General features: G+C 37.0%; 1 protein-coding gene across 1 annotated transcript; it reads right to left on the bottom strand.

The window, feature by feature from the left end:
• Positions 1-10393: 10393 nt before the first annotated feature.
• On the bottom strand, positions 10394-10984 carry LOC103409277 (uncharacterized). The gene has a single exon (XM_008348088.3). It carries the CDS (start codon positions 10982-10984, stop codon positions 10394-10396), a length of 591 nt encoding a protein of 196 aa, XP_008346310.3.
• Positions 10985-11730: the final 746 nt, after the last annotated feature.

The raw sequence follows: 11730 nt of genomic DNA, 5'->3' as shown, positions 1-11730 counted from the left end.
ATAGGAAAATAGCATATCTTGAGTTTAAAATCAACTTTCTTAGAAAGCAATTTTTTGGTTTTAAGTCTTTGGATGATCAATCAGCTTCTTCACCACTTATCAGTAACTCATTCTCCTTACCATCTCTGAATCAAACCTCTATGAATCCTTCTTCATTTGTCCTCGAGCCTTCTCTGCGACCTCCAAAGCTTGTCCCTCATCGCCATGCGGATCCTTCATTTGTATCCTATCACACAGCTGCTTCCTCCGGCCATTTTAGTGTCGTTGCTGCCAATATTGCTGCTATCTACATTACTAAAGGAAATGAAGTGTCCATCAATGTCCACCAACATTTCTCTTCCATTCCTACTTCGAAGGGCAAGCACATCAGGTTTACATATTCCTCTGATGAAGATGAAGATGAAAAAGGTATTGGTCATGGTCCATGCCCTGAAGATGTTCCTGTTGAAGATGCCATTGCTATTGGATCTCCTGTCAGCTCAAAGGACTCATCATAATCAAAGGAATTCTAAGTTTATAGGGGAGCTCTTGTAGGGGTTTTTAGTGAAGGCAAGTTTTTTGGGGAGTTCTATTTTGTTATCTATTGAACAATGGTTGTTAAAATTGAAACTCCATTTCCTTATGGTTTTTGTTGTAATTAATCTTGCTACTCCTCTGACTTTATTTTACTCTTGTGTCTTTTGCACTTAAATTTGTTAGATATTATCACTTTGATTTCAAACTTTGCACCTTTGTGGAATATTTTGTTTCTCCGAGTTGCATTGACCCTTATTTCTTGCGTGTTATGCTTCACTTTTTATTCCTTACTATTTGTTGTGCTTCATTATCAATTTCTTCCTTTGTCTTACCATGACAAAATGGGGGAGAAAAAAATTTTAAATTTTAAATCACTTTTTACTGGAGTAACTTGTGTTGACCATGCAATTTGTAGCTCCATTTTTAGTATGAGCATATGTTATAATAACCCATGATGAATCTCACTTGTCTCTTGCCAAGAAATGTATGTTTACTGCTGGAGTTGTTACTTGCTCTTCTCTTGTCACTGCATGATTTCTTGAGTGTGGGTAAAGTGTGAATCTAGTTATAGGTTTGGGGTTATTTCGTCAAGGAAAGCCAAAGGGGGAGGTTGTTAAGTACTAGGTTTAATGTTTGGCTTTCCTTGTAAAAAAATTGTAAATGTTACCACACATGCTCATAATTTAGAGTTAAGGGTTCAATGCCGATCAAGGATTTCTGCTGGAATTAAATCGTCAAAGAACCAGCCATCTTCACTAAAAAAAGGTTTGAATCATACATTAGCATATGCATGTCAAGCTTATTTTTTTCAGAATTCTTTTGTCTAGTGTAGTTGTATAGTCAAAATTTTCGTCTGTTTTCTAGCTGTCTAGGCATGCAAAATAAGACAGTCCACATGGGCCATCTAACACCTTTTCCTATGCGTGGATTTCTCACCCTTAATCTAGGAATATCTCTTTGGCTCGTGACACGTGTCTCTTTGTTCCCATTTTCTGAAACATTCATCTCCTCTATTATAAGGGTTTTCAAGGTTTCATTTGTTCCTTGGTTAGGATTTTTAGATTTTCACAAAAAGAATGCATTTAGCCTAGAGCTACTTCTTAAGCTTTTAAACCGAAACCCTAGCCACAAAACCATCTCGTGCACAAACATCCAATCACTGCATATTAGGGTTGCATTGTTTTAATGGTTTTGCTTTAAGCTTCTGGTCTAAACCTAAGTTTTCATATCCTTCATAGACCAATCTCTCGAATTCATATTAGGTTCTTCTTCAACTGTTTAACTAAAGAACCTGACTGGTCAGTTGAATCCAAATCTCTTGTGCATATCATAAAATCATATCATATCATTGATCGTGTTGATCTCGGAACCACAAGGTGATGAGCTGAGGAGAAGTTGTCACTTTGTGAAGACCGTAGGAGTCCGTCTCATGTAAGGCAAGGTTGCACAAAAGTAAAGTTGCTCCATAGATAGGGATCTAGGAATTGAGCTTGTGTGGTCTTTGTATGAACCTTTGTTTACACTAGTGGATTGAACTCAGTGGAAAGTCCTCGATTTTTTAACCCAGAGGTGGGTTTTTCTGGCCAAAAACTTGCTTGTGTTCAATACTTTACAAAGCCTTATTTATAACCTTGCTGGAACTAAACATTGTAGGGTTTGTTAGTGTTGATACTTTATTAATCAAGTGAACTTTATTCAAGTACTAAGACTAAAAATTAACTGAAGTTCACATTAGGGGTGGGTTCGGTTCTGTTCGGTTCCATTTTTCACCGAAACCGAAAACCAAACTGAAATTACTATTCAATTCGGTTCGGTTTTTCTTCGATTTTTTTCGGTTTTGGTTTTTTTCGATTCAGTTTCGGCCTGGTTCGGTTTTTTCCATGATTTTTTTTTTTAATCTGGAGCTTGAAGCACATGCTTCCCTACCTTAAGCATTCTCAGTGAGATATAAACCTGCAACATGGAATCTAAAACAATGGTATTCTGAGATCAACAATGAACTATGCATTTTAACATAATCCAAAATGTAGCAAAGCAGAGCTTTACACACACAAAAAAAAAAAAAAACAGATACAAAAGTTAAGTAGTAGTCAATGGTAAATGGAAAAGGCATCATACTTAAACAATTGAAGCGATGGGTGCTTAGCAATATGAACAAAACTTGAGCTTTTAGATTCAATCTATAAACATAATTTCTATTATTGAATTATTTGCACTGGGAGAAACACAATACTGCAATTTTACAATGAGTACTACAACACAGTTTATTCTTTTTTCCAGTTCACCCAGAAAACCAAGAATTAAACCTTTACCTCCATCTTTCAGATCAAACAAAACTCGTTTCGTCAAATCCAATGAAATTGCAAACGAGAACAAAACAAAATGTTGAACTGTTGAAGGGAGGTGGGAATTGGAGGTTGGTGAAGTGGGTGAGCTTGATCTAAGGTAGGTTTTTTGTGTTTTGGTTATGTTTGGTTGGAGGGAGGGAGGGGGAGGGAAAGAGAGATTGGATGGAAGATGAGAATTGATACCCTATTATAATCTTATTTTATAAATATGCCACTCATAAGGTATTAGCAAGAAAAACCTTGTTGTCAAAATGGTTTAAGGGGAAGATACTCAACTAAGTGGGAATGGGTTCGAACCCCCTAAGGTATATTTTATTTTTATTTTTTAATAATTAAAATATATTTTGGTTCGGTTCGGTTTTCGAACCTAAAAAATCAAAACCGAACCAACCAGATTCGGTTCGGTTCGATTTTTTTTTTCGATTCGGTTCTTTTCGGCCTCTGTCACGTTTTCGGTTCGATTTTTTTTATTTTCGGTTTTTTTAACCCACCCCTAGTTCACATTATTAAGTTTTAACCTTTTAAGTTTGTTTGATTTATATACTTGTGGGATATTATATTTCGATTCGGTTCGGTTTTCGAACCTAAAAACTGAAACCGAACCAACCAGATTCGGTTCGGTTCGATTTTTTTTTTTTGATTCGGTTCTTTTCGGCCTCTGTCACGTTTTCAGTTCGATTTTTTTTTATTTTCGGTTTTTTGAACCCACCCCTAGTTCACATTGTTAAGGTCAGTAGTACATTGGCTAGTCAGCACAATTGCTTTTAAGTTTTTATTGTAAGGTATTCCACATGGTACCAATTTCACATGACTTGCTTATCTTGTTTTGCTATATGAAAGTTTTACTATTTAAAAAATTGCACTGTAACCTACTACTGAAGAAATTCTTCAATGTGACCGACACAGGGTGGTATACTACGTGTCACTAAACAAACAGTGGGATATGTGTGTTAAAAAGTTAATAACTTAAAAAATAAAATTTCTCACCACTTCTATAAAAAACAAGTGGTGTACCACTCGCATTCCAATCATAATGAAAAATTTATCCTACTACTGAACAAATGTTACATGTTTCGATACACATAATGGGTGGCAATACAAAGCATGCTCATTGCGACAAACAACTGAGAACCACTTCTCATAGTGATCAACTTTGTCCAATCCATCCCACAAAGAATCAAACTCCTCTTCCTTGGTAATACAAAAAAGGCTTTTTAGTCAAAATGGTCCATAAGATTTGCATAACACATCACTTTGGTCTCTGAGATTGAAAATCAATAGAAATTGTCGCTGAGATTCTCCACCATCTATTATTTTGGTCATTCCGTTAAAAACTCCGTTTAGTGTCCCGGATCTCTTGGCCAAAAGTTTAGGCAATTTTCAAAGCTTCGTAACTTAATCGTTTCTTAACCAAATTCGACACATAATATATCAAAATAAAGATAGGAGAGTATACCACAAGATTATATATATTTGGAAGCCCAATAGCTGCCAGAGTTAGCCGAAAAATAGCCTGAAACGTGACTGGTCCGCAGGAAAACTGAAAAACTCACCAAAAACTGAGTAAACTTTAAACGTTCATAACTTCTTCAATACTTAACGAAATTGAGTGATTCAAAAGCGAAAATCATACTTCTCGATGAGGAAAAGAGAATAGTACCTTTTTCAATGGCTAGCTCTCCGTGGTTTGGCCGAAAAACTGCTTGAAAGTGGTTGTCTTGGTCTCGAGTTAGCCACTTTCGAGCCGTTTTCCAGGCAAACCACAACGAATTAGGTGTCTAGAAAGGTACCATTCTCTTTGTGTCATTTAGAAGTATATTTTTGTTTTGGAATCACTCAATTTTGTTAAATATTGAGGAAGTTATGAATGATTAAAGTTTACCCAGTTTCCGGCGAGTTTTCCAGTTTTCTCACGAACCAGTCACCTTTCAGGCTATTTTCATGCCATCTCCAGCAACCATTGGGCTTCCAAATAGGTTTAATCTTGTTCTACACTTTCCTATCTTCATTTTGATATATTATGGGTCAAATTTGGTTAAGAAACGATTGAATTACGAAATTTTGAAAATTGCCCAAACTTCCTTCCAAGAGCTCCGGGACACTTAAAGGAGTTTTTAACGGAATGACCAAAATAATAGATGGTGGACAATCTCAGGGACCATTTCTATTGATTTTCAATCTCAGAGACCAAAGTGATGTGTTATGCAAATCTCAGAGACCATTTTCACTATAAAACCTACAAAAAATCATGATCACTTTCATCTACAAGTTGCAAACGACTATTTCATAAACACCTCAGGTACTCTCTAGACCTATTGCATGTCATGATCGACTAAAAATTTATGATTTCCAATTTAAATTTGGGTTTTAGTAAGGAAGTCAAAAATCTTTTCTCGCTGTAGAAACAATTCGAGAGTTTTTCTTTGAACGAAAGGCAATGGCTGAACACGAACATAATGATGCGACTGCCCAAATGTTCATACACACCACCACCTTTCTCAAAAGAAGCTACTGCCATACAACTCAGCTTGCCAAGCAGTTCTACAAAAGACCGCTTTTGATTCCATAAAAAGAGCCCAATTCGCAGTGACGAAAGCTCTTTTCAATTTTCAGAATGTCAAACGCAAAAAAGAAAAAAAAAAGGACAATTTAAAAGGTTAAGCTTCAGATAACAATTTACTCTTTATACTAATATTTTTGTATTATTCAATATTTACTGACCCTCATTCTGCATCTGCAAAAGATGTACTCTACCAAAGAGAAAAGCTAACACAACTTCCACTGCACAAACTGTACAGGAAACAACAACCACAGGCATTACATCATCTTCCCCCGAAAGAGAGTACGCATTTTTCCATTTTCATTTTATTCATTTCACTTTAGAGTCATCTTCAAATTAAATATTCCATCTCAATCTGCATCATTTAAACATGCATAGTTTCTTTAATGCAATTAATCAATCAAAACACATAATAATATCTAACACAAAAAAACAGACAGATATCAAAACATAAAAAACATCATTGCGTAGTATTACATTGATTCACATGGTAGCTTATTAGGATTTTCTGAACATCATATGACTCACTTTAATCATACAAAATTAATATTACACAAGGGGTTTTTTTATATTAACACTCCACATGTTATTGAATACATCCCACTTAAAAATGTAATACTAAAGAACTTGTAACTCTAATATGAAATGACTATTCGAGCCATCATAGCTGCTCTTTGTAACATCTCACATCGCCCAGGGGAGTGGATCCTATGTATATTCTCATCTCTACCTAGCACGAGGCATTTTGAGAGCTCACTGGCTTCGGGTTCCATCGAAACTCCGAAATTAAGCGAGTTCGCACGAGGGAGTGGTCGGGGCCCAAAGCGGACAATATAGTACTACGGCGGAGTCGAGCCCGGGATGTGTTGGGGGCCTGGGCCGAGATGTGGCTATTTGGTATCAGAGTCAATCCCTGGTTGGAAGTGTACCCGACGAGGATGTCGAGCCCCTAAGGAGGGTGGATTGTAACATCCCACATCGCCCAGGGGAGTGGATCCTATAAGCCTTATATGCATATTGGAACCCCAAAGCCAATGAGCTCCCAAAATGCCTTGTGCTAGGTAGAAATGTGAATATACATATAAGGCTTACACGATCCACTCCCTTAGGTGATGTGGGATGTTACACTCTTACTCTCCATTGTAGAACATAACCCTAAAAACACAAACAAGCTGATGAAAATATATCTTTTGATGAACGGAACAAAAAATCGAGTCTTGCTCCTCGTTCATTCGTTGGTTTTCACATTCAAAAAATTATTTAAATAATGGAATAAAAATTTGACTTTTTACAAACCCCTGCTCTAATTGGAATCCAAGAAATAGGAAGAAAACTGGAGAATGTTGAAAATTTTAATATGTAATTAAATGTAATATTCTTGTGGCTGTTTGATGATGAAGGAATTCAATGTTTTTTGGCTGGTTGGAACTGACATGACCTTATAAGAATAGTTCCTACCATTTGTCCGTCAGGCTTCTTAGAATCCAATGTGATTGTTCAAGAAAATTTGACGGATGTTTATAAATCAAACAGCAAGATGGAGATTTTATAACAATTTAATTCATCTTTCTTGTTTTTAAAATGTGGATTATTCTTTTTGTTTGAAATAGATGAAGAGTTTGATGTGTGGTTAATTAGTTGATGATTGTGGGGTGTGTGAGATGTGAGATGTGAGGTGTGAGGGTAGTATTGGAAAATACGTGGGATGAAAATTTTTAATTTAAAAAGCAATTGTGGGGAGTAGGGTGTAGTCAACAAAATGTAGGGTGTTAATAAAACAAGCCTTACACAATAATTATAAGGGTTTTTTTATTCACACCCCATAATTTGTTGAAAACACTCCATAATTAAATTTTCTCCCTACAATTCCAACTTTACCCTTCCTTTTGTTGAATTCACCCCACCTCCCAAATACAAAAAAATCTAACATATCCACCCACTCACCACCACCACCCTTCTCCCGTGATTCCATTCAACCTAGCCAAAACAAAAAAAAATTGAAATTTCATACAGTTAGCTATACACTTTATAAATCTAAACTAGCTTATCAGGAAAAGATAAAAATTTCATCGCAACATCCAAATTGTCTATCATGGAAATGATGGAAAGGGGCTTTTAACAATTTTATAGGCTGCATTTTCATCCATAATCGCAATAGCCCAATGCATGTGTGATCATTCCCCTCAGTCCTATGTCAAATGCCAAACAAAAGTAACTATGAAAGAAAGAAAATTACGATTGAATGGGGCCATCGGCAAAGTTGTCGTTGTGGTTGTGGGGTGGGTAGCTGTGGGATTTTATTGTTTGTGGGTTGGAGGTGGGGTGGATTCAACAAAACGAAGGGTAAAGCTGGAATTGTAAGAAGAAAATTTGAATGTGGGGTGTTTTCAACAAATTATGGGGTTTAAATAAAACAACCCTAATTATAAAAATAAAATAAAAATATAAAAAAGTGAGTACCACTTGAATAGAGGAATTAATTGTATTTCATTGTTGTTCTCCATAGCAACTAGGGATCAAAAAGCACCAAATTTGATGACTTATTTAAGGGAAAGACGAAATAATAGCATGCTATTGAAGAAGTTGCAACATATGTGGAGGAGGCCTCCGTTGATTGTATACAAACAAAATAAGAGTCCAAGGGCAAGGTAAGGAAGGGTTTAGCTAATGGAGATATTAACCCTTCTGGAAAAATAAATCTTTACTAACCCACTCAACTCCTATATATATTTTGCATCATACATCAAAAAAATAAAAAATAATATATATATATATATATATAGGAATAGGATCAAGGGACAAACATTTTGACAAATATTTTTACACTTTTTTTAAACCTTTAGATTACAAAACATCCAAAGGTCCATATTCATTCATTAAATAACATGGATGCTTAAGTGGATTTTAACTAATATTAAACATAAAAATAAAATTCAAAAAACATAAAATATGGAAGGTAATTAAAAATAAAATTAAAAAGGAGGAAACCCTAGTTTTAAGAGTGCAAACAAGAAATGACGTAGAACTCCATTGATTCGAAGTACTGTAACCTCCATCTCCCTCTTTGCCGATGAAGTCTACAACTTTCATAGGATTGATATGAAATTTTGATGCCTTCTACAATGAATCAAGCTATTAGTCTCTTGAATCTTCATTACATAAGCAAAGCATACAAAACCCTAAATTGTATATTATTGTTCATATATGTAGGGTGATTAAATTAGGTTTTGCAAAATCTTTTTAGTTTTGTCGATTTAGGTCATTGATGATTTTCTACTTTTCTTAGTTTTTCGAATCAAACAAACAACTTGATTTCATTGGTATGCAGTTTCAATTTTTTTATTTTTATTATAACAATTTCATTTCCGCTGAGTATTAATCCTATCCATGCTATCACCTTTTTTAAATCATTCTTTTTTGGGCAAAAGACTATTTACTACCCTCAAGTTTCATGATTTTCAACATTTAGTACATCAATTTTTTTTCATCCCAGAGTCATACCTAAAGTGTAAATTTTGGGACAGTCTCATACATCCGTTAGTCAAACTGTTAAGTCTCCCATTAACTGTGACGTGGCACCCATGTGGACAATGATTGGGCACCACGTGTCATTAAAAATATAATAAACTATTAAAATAATGAATTAATTAAAATTTTTAAAAAAAAAATTCCCCATATCCCTTTGTCTTCCCCACCCCGACCGCCCTCCCTTCTCCCTCTGCACATCCATCCTTCCCTCATCCCCTCCGCCCCCTTCATCCCATCCACCCCCTTCATCTTCTCCATCCGAGCACCCCCATCACCCACCCCTTGCCTACCCGAGCCACCCTTTCTCCATCCACTCCTCCCCTAGCACTTGCTGCAACCCCCACCCTCTCTTCTCTCCTCTGCAACCACCCACTCTCCCTCCCTCTCCCTCCCTCTCTTCTCTCCTCTACAACCCGCACCAACCACCATCCCTCCCTCCCGTCCTCTTTCTCTGATTTCCTCACCGGAGCTCCGCCCTCCCTACGCCACCCCCAAAGCTATCTATGTACGCCTCCTCTCTTTTTCTCTCTCTACAATTTGAATTTTTGGATTTGGATTGATTGATTGATTGACTGACTGATTGGTTGTTTGATTGAGATTTGGTTGGTTGGTTGGTTGTTGTTCTTGAATCTCTGCAGCTAGGCGAGATTTCTATGGAAGAGAGGGTCGCCGTGCTTCCATCTGAGGACAAGGGACTTGTCGGGTTCCTGGACCTCGACGGAGTGGACAGCTGAGTTCTTGGATGTGCAGAGGGTGTGGACAGCATTGAGTTCTCAAAGTTGACAAAGGACTGGGCCTATGCAGAGGGAACAAGAGAAAAAACGAAAGGGAATCTAGGGAGAAGGGGGAGGGGAAGGATGGATGTGTAGAGGGAGAAAGGATGGGGGGTCGGGGTGGGGAAGATAATGGGGATCAAAGGATTTTTTTTTTTTTTTTTTTTTACTTTCATTTTATTAATTATTTTAATAGTTTAATTATTTTTAAATTTTTTTAATGACACGTGGCGCCTAGTCATTGTCCACGTGGGTGCCACATCATCATTTAACAGCAAAGTTAACAGTTTGACTAACGGATGTATGAGACTGTCCCAAAATTAACACTTTAGGTATGACTCTGGGATGAAAAAAAATTGATGTACTAAACGTTGAAAACCATGAAACTTGAGGGTAGTAAACAGTCTTTTGCCCTTCTTTTTTTGTTATTTATTAGGTTTCGTTTTTTATAAAATGAAACAGGAGAATTCATCCAAGGCATTGCAAGGAGGGAGATGGAGGTTACAGTATTTTCATGATTAACATTTTCACCATTCTGAACGGCAGCTATCACCAACAAGGCATCACCTCCCAAATTACCTTTTGCGCCCGCCATTGTTGTACGAGCAGCGCCGCTTCACGAGCTGCTAAAGTTTCTACCAACAGAGCCGATGTAATCCCCTCCATTTTTACTGCCGCTGCAGCAACAAACTCCCCAACGGCATCCCATGTTCATCCCACACACCGTCAAAACTGCATTTGAACCACCCTTCCTCCGGCTTCCTCCATTTCTGCACACCGTCAGACTTAGTCTTAGGTTGCACCGTATTCCATTTCTTAAACTCCAGCAACCAAGTACGTGCTTTAATTGGAATTTCCTGAGGTGGCATTACCACACCATTCCAAAACAGCTCATTACGAGCGTTCCAGATGTTCCATAACAGAACAAGCACTAAGTCAAAGCTCTCCCGTGATAAATTGGAAGCCAAACGATCCAACCAATCTTGTACTCCAATCTCTCCTTGTTGCAGAGCTTGCGAACCGAATCGACTGTAGCTCCATATAGTTTTAGCATGAGGACAATGCAACAGAACATGTTCAACCGATTCAGGTTCATTTCCACAGAAGACACAACCATCATCCATAAGGACTTTTCTTATCTTTAAGTTGACTCTCGTCGGCAAAGCAGCTAAACAAACCCTCCGGACGCAGATTTTAACCTTCCCCGGTACTTTTGCACGCCACGGTGCCTTCCACATAAATTTAATCTCTGCCGACATCTCGAAGCTAACTGGCACATCTCAACAAATTTCACTACATGTCCGAGCAACAAAATAAGCACTCTTTGTTATAAATTTTCCCCTGGGTTCTTTAATCCAAATCAATTCATCAGTTGGACTAAATAAACTCAATGGAATATTGAAAATGAGAGTGGCCTCTTCAGGAAAGAACATTTGTGATACAACCTGCACATTCCATCCTAGTCGATCCGTCTCCACCATCAGAGATCTAACCATGAGGTTGTGATGCACTCCTAGTGGCCGGGGGCTCAAAACTTTAGCATAATTTTCTCTCGGCAACCAGCTATCTCCCCAAATCTTAATCTTCAACCCATTACCTACCCTCCACCGAGCCCCACGTTGAATCAAAACTCGAGAGGCTGCTAAGCTTTTCCAACAAAATGATGAATTTGACTTTATCCTATTAGATATTAATTTTTAATTTAGATTAGTGTTTTCTTTATTAGTTATAATCCACATCATCATCCAAGTCATTTAATTTTAAAACTCTTCACATCACTCTTAATCTAGACTGTTGAATGTTATAAAATCTAAAAGTTACAAGGAAGTGTAAAAATGTTTGTCAAAATATTTGTCTCTTGATCCTATCCCATATATATATATATTACATCTTACTGATATATATTTAGCACATGTCGTACTTTCCCATTTGTTTTCTTACATATCCTAATGTTTTGATTGAAATTTAACAAATCATCTACGCTAGCAGCTCTCTTTTTCAAAAT

Source organism: Malus domestica, chromosome 07 (genome assembly GCF_042453785.1).
Source record: "Malus domestica chromosome 07, GDT2T_hap1".
In the NCBI taxonomy this organism is placed as follows: domain Eukaryota; kingdom Viridiplantae; phylum Streptophyta; class Magnoliopsida; order Rosales; family Rosaceae; genus Malus; species Malus domestica.
Note: the sequence above shows the minus strand (reverse complement) of the source record. Positions and strands in the feature narration are given on the sequence as shown.